The sequence below is a fragment of the Agelaius phoeniceus genome, chromosome 5 (assembly GCF_051311805.1).
Source record: "Agelaius phoeniceus isolate bAgePho1 chromosome 5, bAgePho1.hap1, whole genome shotgun sequence".
Classification (NCBI taxonomy): domain Eukaryota; kingdom Metazoa; phylum Chordata; class Aves; order Passeriformes; family Icteridae; genus Agelaius; species Agelaius phoeniceus.
In genome coordinates, this window is record NC_135269.1 from 29,990,760 (window position 1) to 30,003,832 (window position 13,073).

Here is a 13,073-nt window from a genome sequence, read left to right on the forward strand (position 1 = left end):
TTTTAGTGACTTAAAGCAGTTTGCAGCCACCTCTTAATGCAGCTTTTTGTAAGGTGGTATCCATAAGAATTATGTGCTAGCTATGGAATTTTGGCCCTGGAGGAGTTGGACCTAGAATTGGAAAAGGTAAGACTAGCTTACAGTAGGTGAAATTGCTTCCACTTTGAACAATGTGTCATCCTTGAAAAATCTGTCGGGGAGGAGTCATTAATTCATGATAGAACACATTATATGGAGAATATATAGAATATAATACATTTGATATGAACATTGTCTTATAATCCAGTTGCAGTGTAAGAAGATATTTCTGTGCATTGATATGAAGTTTTTCAAGCTCATGTACAACCTCAAGCAAGAAGCTGTTTCTTATATTTTCAGGAGCTATACTGAGAAAAACAGAGGTATATATAAGTATATATATCAGTATATAGGATCAGTTTTCTGAGACAGCTCTCTCTGTCATTTTTAAAGCACAATAATTATTGGGCTTGGCTTGCCTTGCACAGGCCAGTAAGGGCCTGTAGCCCAGAAGATAGCTAGCTTGGAAAATTTTTCAACTTTTCCCCAAGCAATTGCAGTTGTAATTAAGTTGGTTTGAACATTCAGGGAAAACAAATTAGTTTTCAGGAAAAAGAAATAGAGTTTGTGTTGTGTTCTCAGTAAGAGGAAGTGAATTTATGTGAGAATATGAAAAACAGTATTTCCAGTTGAAACTGTGTGCTGTATGGGCTTTAGAACCAATGTGTGTAATACAGGTTAATATTTTCTTTAATACTGTTTTCGAACAGGATCTTCACTGTTCAGCATCAACACTTAGAAAGAAATTTGAATAATATGTTGAACAGCTGCAAACAGAATTTTACTTGAATTGCTGTGTAACTCTCTTCACAGAGTCTAACTGAGAAGCTGCTGAAGAAAGAACAGGACTACACCCAGCTGGAAGAAAAACACAATGAATTATCTGTGAGTAAGAAGAACGTGCAGGCAAGTTTTCACCAGAAGGACCTGGACTGCCAACAGCTTCAGGGAAAGCTGTCTGCTTCTGAAGCCTCGATACAGAGATTACAGACAGAGCTAGGTGAGAAGGCAGAAGCAAGCCAGAAGCTTAAAGAGGAGTTATCTGAAGTAGAAACAAAGTACCAGCATCTCAAGGCAGAATGTAAACAGCTTCAGCAGCAGAGGGAGGAAAAAGAGCAGCATGGCCTGCAACTCCAAAGTGAGCTCAGTCAGGTAAGTTTCCTTATGCCTCCTAGACCTCCCATGATGGTCTAGGAATGGTTCCTTAAAACCATCTCATAAGTTAAAAAAACTGCATATTTAAATGTAAATGCATATTTCTTACGAACATGCACTTACATTTCCTTATTTGAAGGAGAGTAATTAACCAGCACTTGTATTTTGCTACTCTGTAGGAAGTCTGAGAAACGCAAGTCTTGATTTTACATTAGAACTGAACAGTGCTTGATTTAAGTCTGAGTAGTGAGTGTAGTAGGGAGTACCTAGTGTGAAAAGCCAAGGTAATGTGAAATCTTGATATTGCTTCCTTAGTGTTTCTCCCCAAACAATTTCTCTTTATGTTGCTGATAGCTGGGAAAGCATCCAGAGCATACATCCCCCCCCCCCACCAGAACCTATTATTCTGCTGAGTCAAATGACTTAGAGAAGTAGGACTTTCATATAACATTGAGCATTTTGAAACTTGAGGTTGGTTGAATTCAGTTTATCTTTTTTTGGAGAGTTATGTGTTAGACTGGAGAAATATGTGTGTATCAGTAATCATGTCGAGACTTGAGATGTAAAAAATTATATCTTTATTTGTTAGTATGACATACTTCATTTTAATCTTGCTAAAGCTTATTTATGTTAAAGTGAGTGTTTCTTAGTTCTCAACCCTTTGTAAAATCTGAAACATGTCAAGTTGCAAGCTCCCTATGTATAGTTTATCTCAGAAGAACTGTGACTTGGCTGAACCACATTTATGTGCGTATTGCATCCCCAGAATGTCCTTCCTTCTCCCATCAGTCTTCTGTCAGGATGAGAGGAGATAATTATATTAGTTTTCTGCATTTGGTGAAACTGCCTGTGCAACAGAATCATAGCCAAGAGGTTGAGCTGAAATCTGTCTTCAGCCTCAGAGGACATTTTCAAGATGGATTTTTGGGGTGGGAAAATTAAGGAGGAGGATGGTGAGTAAAGCATTGCTGAATGAATTCCTATGATAGGAAATGGAGACATGACACATTATCTGGTGATACCATTGGGAAGGAAGACAACCTAACAAACCACTGAACTTCAGGATGTGTTTTAGAATTGTATGGTAAAAGAATAGTGCAGGAAAAGAAACCCCTTTGTACCTGGTATAAAAGAAAAGAAAAGCTAAGCATAAACATGTTCTCTTTTTTCTTCCTGCAAAGTAGAGTTGATTTACTATTGTAATGAAAAGAATAAATTCCTCATATTTATTCACTTGGTACTTCACTGGAGTTACCTTTTTATGCATGTAGTCTATTAGCTTACATTTAGCATTATGAATTCTGTTTATGGAGGTATATGTAAAGTTGTTTAGTCAAATCACATTTTTTAAGAATCCTTGTCATCTTCTCAAAATTCATTTGAATGAGTGCATATCTGCTTAAGTTTGTGCATGTTAGAATTTGGGTGATGTGGAAGAAGTGATCTTAATGGAAGAAATTTCAGTTATAATGTTGGTTCCAGCCCAGCAGTAGGAGGAGGGTGTGGATGAGAGAATATGGACTCCTTCAGTTTTGAAGAAGTGTTAATTGCTACTAAATTTTGTTGAGAAAATTTGAATCTACTTGATTGTATCTTTAAAAGTCTAGATATTTTCTCATGATTTTTTTGCATTCTGTAGCATAGGTTAATCCTTGATCTTATGGTCCCTTTTACTTAAATGTCATCTTAAAGTTCTTCAAAAATACTTAACCATGTCTGTAATAAAAGTAATTAGTGTAAAATGTTTTTACTGATTTCCCTCTTTCCAAACATTTTCTCCCAATATCAGCATAGCAATGAATAGTTAACCGTTATCTTGTGGCACCCTTTCTTCAATAGATTTTTTCCTAAGTTCTTGTTTGTATTTTTAGTGAGGGAGAAATATTTATAATTTGGTGATCCTGCAAGAAAAGACAAATGTTCTTTGTTACTGTAAGAGAGATATGGTCTCTTTCCTCATCCTATCCTCCCTCTTCTCCTATCTCTTTTTTAACTGTACAGTCACTGTTAGCAGTCAGCATCTTGGCCACATGCCAAACAGCTTTTCACTCATGATTTTTGTGGTTGTGTGGAGGTAATTTAGTTAGATTTTTTAAGAAGGTAAGTCATAGGTACATTTATTTCTCTGTCTCCAAACCCTTTAAACTTTTGCAATTTTTGATAACTTGAGCTAAATTTTGACACATGGCCCAAAGGACTTCAGTGTTAAATTCTTCGGGAAACAGGCAGCAGGAGAGAGGCTTCACTCCAACTTAACACCTGGGTGGAAAGTGTAATGGTATCACAATTACTGTTCCTTTATCTGCTCTGCTGGGCAGCCAGTTGGTCAAACAGTGATTGCTTGCAGTGAACAGTAAAATTGGGCTGCCTTTTGCATAGATATTAGTAGGGATTTAAGGGAAGCATGAGGAAGGTTTAGGGGTATTGAAGGGAGGACCTGGAGTTAAAAGGTGAATCGTTCAAGGGCCTTGGACAAAAATGCATAGGAGGAGCAAGCTTCATTCATAGCTTTCCCACAACCTATGGAAAGTTCTTGCTGTGCTGCAAGGTCTGATCCTTTCTCTGGTTTTGCACTGAGTTAACAGGTCATTGTGTCCTTGAACATGTTCATGTAGAAGAAGTAGGCAGGAGGCAACCCAGGACCTATAGCAGCAGTTTCATGTAGAGTAAGCTGATTTTATGAAAGAAAAGAGCTTTTTAGAACAGTGAATTGTAAAAGGTCATCCTTGCACTTTGAAGATGGTGCAGTACTGCTTTTGATGACTGATAAAGTCATGAAGCAGGTTTGTGTCCAGCTGGAAGAGCACATCCACCTACTTACTCTTTGCTGCTGGAAAGTGCTGGACTGTAAGTCACCAAAGTTGCTGTGTACCCTACACTGACTATTCATGTATCTCTTCTCTGCAGAGAATGAATGCCATTGATGTAGCCAGCTCAAGCTAAAAATTACACTCTTAATATTCTAGCAGAACAGTGTATTGTGGGAGGCAGTGGAGCAGATAAAGGCAGGGTGCTTCAGCCACTGGATCTGCAGGAGTCAGCTGGTGAACTGGATAAGCCGAGATAGCTCAAAGCATCATTATTTTACACAACAGTCCTTATGCTTTTGAAGGACCACCCTCTTTCTGTTAAATCTCTGTGACTTGTTTTGAAGGGCTCCTGTAGATAAATGAGGATGTTGCTGGGTCCTTCCAACCCACTTTTTAAAATGTTTCTTCTTGCCTGTGCCGTTGATGCTGTTTTTTAACATGATTTGTGTTTCTGAGGTGTATGAGGTACATACATGAGTTCAGGAGGTCATGGACTTGTTTTGGTCTGGGTTATGAAAACTTCACATAAACATTGCACGAAATGAGCCTGTATCACTGCTGGCTAAGGAATGACTGAAAAAGTGGGTGACTCTTTTTTGCAGTTGCACAGTAAACTCCTAGAAACAGAGCGGCAGTTAGGGGAAGCGCACGGGCGGCTCAAGGAACAGAGGCAGCTGTCCAGTGAGAAACTGATGGACCGAGAGCAGCAGGTGGCTGACCTACAGCTAAAACTTTCTCGTGCTGAAGAGCAGGTAGGGGTTTTTATGCAGATTCTATAGTTTGTTCTGGTGATATGTCTGTACACACACTTGTGGTGATACTGCAGTTTATGAAGTTTGTGTTCATGGGAATTTCTTTTGACTAATACTGTCAAGGACTTACAGCAAAATGATCAAAATCTGCTTAGACGCTGCTTGTCTTTACAGATGTATTTGTGGTGCTTAACAAATGAACAAAAGTGCACTTTGCACTTATGAGCTTTGTCTGAGGGTCTTGTCAAAAAATAACTTAGGTGCACAAAGGCCCATATAGGTAGTTTGGTATGTAGATATTTTTTTAAGATAAAGTCCTACTTGAAGAAAAAGTAAGCATGGTACAGCAAGTCATTGATAGTTTATAATCAGTGTGGGTTGGATGGGCAGAAAACACTTGTTTTATTAATTTTTTTTTGTTTTAATGAATATCTTGTATATGTTGCTGATTTTCTGCTGGCTGTAGGGGGATTGGCCAAATATCTGAGTGGTATGTTGTCAAAGCTTTAAACTTTTCTGTAGCTAATTTGCAAAGCCTTGACTAGTATAGAAGTGGAGAGACTGCTAAACTGAAGTTGCTACTAAAATAATGACTGACAGTTGCTACTGAAATTGCCAAAAAAGCAATAATAAAGTTGTTTTACAGGTATCTTTATTATCAGTCATGTTACATCTTAACAACTATTGCAAAAAACATACTAAAAATTTCTTATGTTTTAGATTATTTGAGAGCTAAATTACACGCATCTGATAATTCTTTTATAGTTCTTGCTTGTGATATAGAATCTCACCAATTAATTGTAATGAATGCTTTGATTAGATATTGATCTAGTGTTACAGATTTTTGTTTTTATACAAGTTTTTAAAAATCCATGTTTACACTAAAATAGTTTATAGTTAGAGTGAACATTGAGTACAGTTGGCATACTGAGCTTTTTTTCCACTTATTAGTCTGGTTTGTTTGGTATTTGGTTTTGGGGGTTTTTTTCAGCTAAAGGAAAAAGCAGCAAATTCCACAGAATTGCAACATCAGTTAGAAAAGGCAAAGCAGCAGCACCAGGAGCAGCAGACCCTTCAGCAAAATACAACAGCAAAACTACGAGAAGCCCAGGTAATGTAGTTATGTATCCTCATGTGAAAGTGGGTTCCAGGGTTTCATTATGCTAAATACTTCTTCTTTCTAAAAGTGACTTGCAGGAATTATATTAGTTTCAAGAAATTAACTTCTGAATCTGGAATAGAATATATGGAAATTGTTTGATAAATTTATCCAATATTTTATGCATTAGGCCCAATTTTTAAGGTCCTTATAATTAAACACTATTATCTTCTTGTTTAGAATGATCTGGAGCAAGTACTACGACAAATTGGAGATAAGGACCAAAAAATTCAAAATCTTGAGGCTTTGCTTCAAAAAAGTAAGGACAACATCTCTCTGCTAGAAAAGGAAAGAGAGGACTTATATGCAAAAATTCAAGCTGGTGAAGGAGAAACTGCAGTTCTTAACCAGCTACAAGAGAAAAACCATGCATTACAAATACAGGTAAGAATGTCAAGATCTGATTCTTTTCATTCATTCTCATTTTGGAATCTTGTTTCCTTTTTTTCCTACCTCATCGATATGACAATAATCTTTTCTATACTAGTCCATTACTTTAAACTTGCTTTAAAGATCTTACTGTAAATTTCACATGACTTGTGTTTTAGTGACTTGCATGCTATCAGCATAGGAAAGGAATTCCTAGATATTTCATTTGTACATATGCTAGTAATATGTACTTACAAATAGTCATACACATAACTTTATATATTTATTTGTATATGTGTATGCTTTTAAAAAACTATAAATATACTTATAACTATATGTAAATCAAAATAATATATACATTTTTTTTACTCATTTTAAGAAGAGGTTTGATTCTGGCTTTGAACACCAAAATTCATTTTAGCCTGCATCCGTTGTCTCCTTAGTAATTTATTTCTGTTACAGTAAGGCCAAATTGACAATTCTCTTTTGCTTCAATTTTCAGCTGGTAGCCTATTTAAACTCTGGTGTTGTGAACAATATAGCTTTACTGTAATGGTTCAGGAAAAGAAATGTGATAACATTGAGTCTCCAGAGCCACAATAAGACACACTAAAATTAAGTTTTTACTTCCCTGAACATGCTGTTCTGGCCTTCTCATGTTGTTTTCTTTTCCACTGCAGGTAACTCAGCTGACAGAAAAGCTGAAAAATCAATCAGAAAGTCATAAACAAGCCCAAGAGAATTTGCATGAACAAGTGCAGGAACAAAAGGCACACCTAAGAGCTGCTCAAGATCGTGTGCTTTCCCTAGAAACAAACATCACTGAACTAACCAGTCAGTTAAATGAAAGTAAAGAGAAAGTGTCACAACTTGATGTGCAGGTAATGGATCTCTGTATTTTATGGTGACGAAAAATTCTGGTTGTGATTTCCCATTTGGGAAAAGGTGAATTTTTCTACAAGGAAATATATGCACTAACACATGAATACTGCTGATTTTACTATTAAACTTAGTGATGGCTATCAAAAAATTAGAATGAGCTGTGGTAAAGCAGACGTTTTAGTGAAGTACAATTTATCTTTCAGGTAAAAGCAAAGACAGAATTGCTACTTTCAGCAGAAGCATCAAAAGCTGCTCAGAGAGCGGATCTACAGAACCATCTGGACACTGCCCAGAATGCCCTGCAAGATAAACAACAGGTATTAAGCAACACATAAATTTTCTATGTTACCTAAATACTACTTAAAAACCTAAAATAGTCTATTTACAAACTCAATGAACATATGAATAAGCATAGGGAAACGATAATTTAGGATATTTTAGCTGTGTGGTATGCATTCAATTCCTTTTGCTGCTCCAGAGCAGATAAATTTCACGGTGCAAGGAATTTACTTGGGAGTCCACTCCTTGCTGTGGGGTTATTCTTCAGAATCTAAGCTTTCCTTAGGCATTCTGGAGGTATTATTCAATTCCTGTGTGTATGCTATGAAGAAAAGATTGTAGAACGCACTTACTGGAACCAAAAACTCCTAACTCTTACTACTGACTCAGATAAATTTCCTATCAGCTGCTGGTATTCAGAAATAATTCTCTGTGGGCCAGCTGACATAAAAAATCATCAGGCTGGTGATAAAATTACATGTTTTTAAATGTGTTTTAATCCTAGGGAAGCATTTTACCATCTGTTTAATCAAATATTTGCATAGTTAAAATCAGTGCTGCTGTGGTCTTCATGTCTCTTGCAGAATTTATTTTTTTATGTTGGACAAAATGTTTTGAAAATATCCCTGGTATGAGCATTTCCATTTTATTGGCTTTTCTCTTTGATAGTTGATTTCATGACAAAGAAAGATATCAAACATTTTATCCCGGTTTTGTAATGTCATTCTCTAGTTACTGGTGTACTAATTTACTAGGATCTAGCACTTTATTATCTACAGTTCCTTTTCATTTACAACTTCAAACACCTTTGTTAACATTTAGCCCAGAGCCTGTAAGGTTTGAGAAAATATTGAGGCTTTAAAATAATTTTTTCAGTGAAACAGAGGGAATTTGTGCATGTGTATGTGTTTCTCCTTTCAATATCCTGCCCCTCAGAATAAAAAATAAACATTATTTTCCTTTTTAATTTGAACACATTAGATCATTTAAAGCATATATGACATTAGTAATTTTTGAAGTTACTTAAAAAGTAAGAACCTTTGTATTTTGTTTTACCCAGGAGTTAAATAAGGTCAGTGCTCAGTTGGATCAGGTTACAGCTAAGCTGAATGACAAGCAGGAATACTGTACTCAGCTGGAAGCCAATCTTAAAGAGTACAAAGAAAAATGCCTTTCTTTAGAACAGAAAACTGAAGAACTAGAGGCACAGCTCAAGGTTTGTAGTGAACACAGTATTTGGACCTACAGAAACTGATCTCTGCTGTTAGGCAGCTTGTGGTAAAAACTGTGCTCAAATTAGGGGGGAAGGATTATATCAATATCATTATTTTGGGTTTTCTTTCTCACTAATGTTTCCTGATTCACCATTTAATCCTGTTCTCTTCTTCCATGCTAGTATGTCACATTAAGAAGATAGGCCTATGACACTGCCACTATTGTGTCATTTTCCTGTGTGTGTGCTTCTACCAACCTTTCTGCTACCTGGAAATTTTTATGTTAAGGAACGTGAATATATCCCAAAATGAGAGTTTTCAAGTTGAGCTTACACACTTTACAAGTAGTAGCAGGGAATATGCATTACATTGGCTAGCCTTGCTTACCACTGCCTGTCTGGTTTAATTTATTTCTGCAGCCTTTCAGTAGGCTTTTTAGCCAGATTTATTTATCACTCTTTCATCTCTTAACTTGATCTGGAGTTTTGCATCCACTTCTGAAATCAGTTTTTATTTTTAAGTCCACATAATTCTGGCAGAAGGTTTGCAGAACTTGGTGTTTTGATATACTAGTATTTTCAGTTAAGGATATGGATTAGTCCTGATGCTTGAGAGCTTTAAAATTTAGGAGAGAGCTTTGACCTTTGTTCACTATTTTAAAAAAATCTTGGTAGTCAAAAATCATAACACACAAAAGCACATGATTCAGGGATCATGGGAGCCATGCAGAACTGGTTTTGCAGTGTTGTCTGTCTCTTCTGAGGGAGGTTGGTAGTCTTTTTGCTCAAGACTGAGTTGGCTGTTTTTCCAAGCTTTTGTGATCTATAGAAGAGAATGAAGATTGTTTTCCCTATATGAAATTTAAAATCCAATGCTATTAAAAATTAAAGCTGTCATGCATTTAATTGTCAGCATAATTATTTTGTTCTTGCATCTCTTCTTTTGGACACTGGGTTTTTTTTCTTGCCTACTTTGGTTTGTCTTTTTAGTTTTCACTCTTTTGCTGAAGTTTTGCAAGTAGCCAATGGACACAAATGCTTGGGAGGAATACAGAGCGTGCTTGTGTATGATTTTATTGGGTTCCTGGTAGCTGAAATGTGAAACTGAGCAGGGTTGTTGATGCTGTCAACAGGAATGCAATTCTGTGTAAAATCTTGGCATCATCACCATTCTTTGAGATTATTCCAGTTGAATATGTGGCATTAAAAAAAATAGAAAACAAAAAGCCCTCAGGAAATTTTATGGAGAAACTTGGCCACTTTGTTTTGTGGCCTCTGTGTGAAAGCAGAAGTGCCTGTAAAACAGTCAGTATTTTGGAGAGTCTAAACAGTGCCCATTTGCTGAAGGCTCCTGTGTTCTTTATATTCCATGTGAGTGAAAAAGTAGCTTTGGAAAAAAACAGAAGAAAAACCTCTTCCAGGCAAGCACAGAATTTCTTCACCACTTTAGTTTGTGTCTTTGCTTCTGCTGTAAAGGTTTTTGTCTATTACTTTACAATAAAATGCCTGGTTGGCCTTTTATTTAGAGATGCTTTTAGAATGTTTTACCACAATAGTTCAGTTCTGGAGGAGCAGGTGATTAGCAGGAACTAAATAATGAAAGATAAATTGCAAAGTAATGAAACAGATGATATGTGAGAGTTGTCACTGCTTTCTACAGTTAATGCACTCACAGACTAGATGACTTTGCTTTCTATTGCTATTTTTATTTTGTTGGTTGTGTTCTGATGGCTCTATCTTTTTATTTTTCTCTCTCAGAAACTTGAAGGTGACATTCTTGATGCTAGAGCAAGCAAAGACCAAGCTCTTCAGGAGTTACAGCAACAGCAACATCAGAACAAAGAATTAGATCTCCGGACAGTAGAACTGAGTAAACAACTCGAAGCAGCAAGAGAAGCGTATGCATTTCCTGTGTTATAGTACTTTTCAAAGTCAGACATAAAACTGGGACAGTTTGGACTAGAGTTGAAATTTTCTGCTTCTCTCCTGTGATTTCATAAAGTCATAAATAAGTGCTGTGTCCCCTCTGCTACAAGAACTGTGTTGTATCCCACCTGTTGTCTTTCCTTCCATCTGCCATGTTGTCTCACAGGAGTCACTGGCTGCTGTGATTCACTACACTTCATCATTTTATTCACTGTGCTTGTTGTCAGCTAAATGGCTGAACAGTTTGATGTAGTGAGGTCCATCTTTAAATATCTATAGCTCTGTAACCTTTTTCAAATACAAATTTGTGATTTATGCATAAGCAGCAAAGGGGTAGTTTCTGTTCATTATAGTTGAGGAATAAGGAACCATCTCAAAAATAGTTTCTGAAATTGCTGTTTTGTCTTAACTGGAGAGATGTAATGGCCAGGATGAAAGTAGAGACATTTAAGGATACAAAAGAACCCGTGAAAAAGAACTTTAAAAAAGTATGTTTTATCCTTTTGTATTTGCAGGATGTCTAATGCTCAACTGGATTTGCAGAAGAAATCTGAGGCCCTTGACCAAGCAAACCAGCACATTAAAAAGCAGGAGGCAGAAAAGGCCTGTCTCAAACAAAACCTTGAGAAATCAAATCAAGATACAAGTAAACAGCTTCAGGAACTTGATTGTAAAATGCAAGCAGCCACATCAGAGCTACAACAAGTGAAGTTAGAGAAGGACACTCTATTAAAGGACCTTACAGATACCAAAGATAAGCTCTCAAAAAGCTCTGAATCCTTCAAAAAAAGAAAGGAGGAATTAGAAAAAGAAATTAAGAAAGGAAAAGCAGCTATGGCAGAAATGGTTAGTAGATTCTTTAGTTAGGCATTAAGTTTGGTGTATATACATTCTGATAAAATGACTTTGCTTTCTGTTTGAAAGCAGTGTACATATGATGAAAATGCATGAATACTTAGTACTGTAAGGAAAACCAAATTGTGATTTTTAGTAGTTCATACATTTTACATTTTTACCTAGATATTTACAGTAGTAAGCATCAGTCATATCACATAATAGAATCCTTTCTTCTTGCTGCACGCCTTTAACATAATGAAGAAACTAAATGGAGATGACAAGTGGTGAAACAGTTTGATGGCAAATGTCCCCCTTTTAAAAAATGCACCAACTGTATTATAGCAACACCAAGTTTTAGAACCTTTGCTAAAATGCTGTTGTATTGAAGAAGTTATTTTTCTGAGGCCATTTTAATTCCCTTTCTGAAGTCTTTGTATATAGAACTTCCTGTGTGTTTGTCTGGACATGCTGGAAAGCTGCATACTGCAGGCAGAGAGAGTAACATCATCTGTCATTTGGCAAATGCCTAGCTTAAGGTATTATTGGAGTACTAGAACTATTTGAATTTCAGAAAGGTTTTAAAAGTGACAGTGTAACAAGTACCTGACCACCAGAGCAACCTATTATGATAAAGAAAGTAAACTGTTACTAGGGTTAAGATACATCTTTTTCTTACCTCTTCTGCCTTGGTGGTAAGAATGGGCACTATATGAATACAGTTGTTCTGACAGCCTTGTTTCAGACATGGCAAGAAATGTCTTTCTGATACTCTTCTCATCTTACATGTCATCATTTTCCAGAACCCATTCAGAGCTGCTTTTATTCTGATCTAAAAAAAAATTCTGCTCCTAGTTAAAAAGAACATTTTTCTCTTATTCATTCACCTTTTGAAGGAAAGCTCTTCTGTTTACTTTTCTTAGTTACTGCTGTTTAAAGATTTGTTTCTTCTAAAAACTTGAAGGATTTTCTCCCCAGTTTAGACTTCAAGGCAGTAGTCCAGATTCTGCTTCTAGTTCTGGAGTCTTTTGGAGGCTCTCCACTGACTTAAATATGTAGTATTTGGACTTAATATATGGTTGCATATGCATGGAGGTCTGCAAATTTACTTGCTTGTGAGTTTTAGAACATGAGGGAATTTTAGATCCTGAGTGAGACCAATGAGCCCACTATTTCATCAAGAAAGAGAAGAGGTGCCAACCACATCTTCAAACAGGGAGGCTACCCCTAATCAGAGAAACTCTGGCACCTGGCTGAGTTTATTAGTACAGGGGGTCTGATGATTGGCTTAGATTTGCCACTTAAAGTTTTGAGAGGTTTTGAGCTGAAAGTGCCTGCAGTTGAGAAGGTAAGATATTTCATTGAAAATGAAAGCGGTATTTTTCAGGATGTGGAACTCCTGCAAAAATGCTCCATACACAGTTGTAGAAGCTAACAGGAATATTTCCTTGTGTTATGTTTTCTAGGAAAAAAACTGCCAAGAATTAAAACACCAACTTCAGATACAAACAGAGTCTGTAGCTAAAGAGAGGAATGAATTGAAAAACTCATTGGAGAAAAAAGAGGGGGTAAGTTGTCCACTTAGTTTCAAAAATCTAAAAACCAGTAATAATAAA

The 13,073-nt window shown here is 36.4% G+C and overlaps 1 protein-coding gene across 3 annotated transcripts in view; it reads left to right on the top strand.

Annotated features, from left to right (window-relative positions):
• EEA1 (early endosome antigen 1) overlaps window positions 1-13,073 on the top strand; it is a 67,569-nt gene that overhangs the window by 32,940 nt on the left and 21,556 nt on the right. For all 3 annotated transcript variants that reach the window (XM_054630914.2, XM_054630915.2, XM_077178757.1), the window contains 10 exons: window positions 892-1,230; window positions 4,646-4,795; window positions 5,787-5,906; window positions 6,135-6,338; window positions 7,004-7,204; window positions 7,409-7,522; window positions 8,545-8,700; window positions 10,456-10,595; window positions 11,139-11,469; window positions 12,924-13,025. In XM_054630914.2, coding sequence (XP_054486889.2) covers window positions 892-1,230; window positions 4,646-4,795; window positions 5,787-5,906; window positions 6,135-6,338; window positions 7,004-7,204; window positions 7,409-7,522; window positions 8,545-8,700; window positions 10,456-10,595; window positions 11,139-11,469; window positions 12,924-13,025 — 1,857 coding nt within the window. The remainder of the gene's footprint in view (window positions 1-891; window positions 1,231-4,645; window positions 4,796-5,786; window positions 5,907-6,134; window positions 6,339-7,003; window positions 7,205-7,408; window positions 7,523-8,544; window positions 8,701-10,455; window positions 10,596-11,138; window positions 11,470-12,923; window positions 13,026-13,073) is intronic.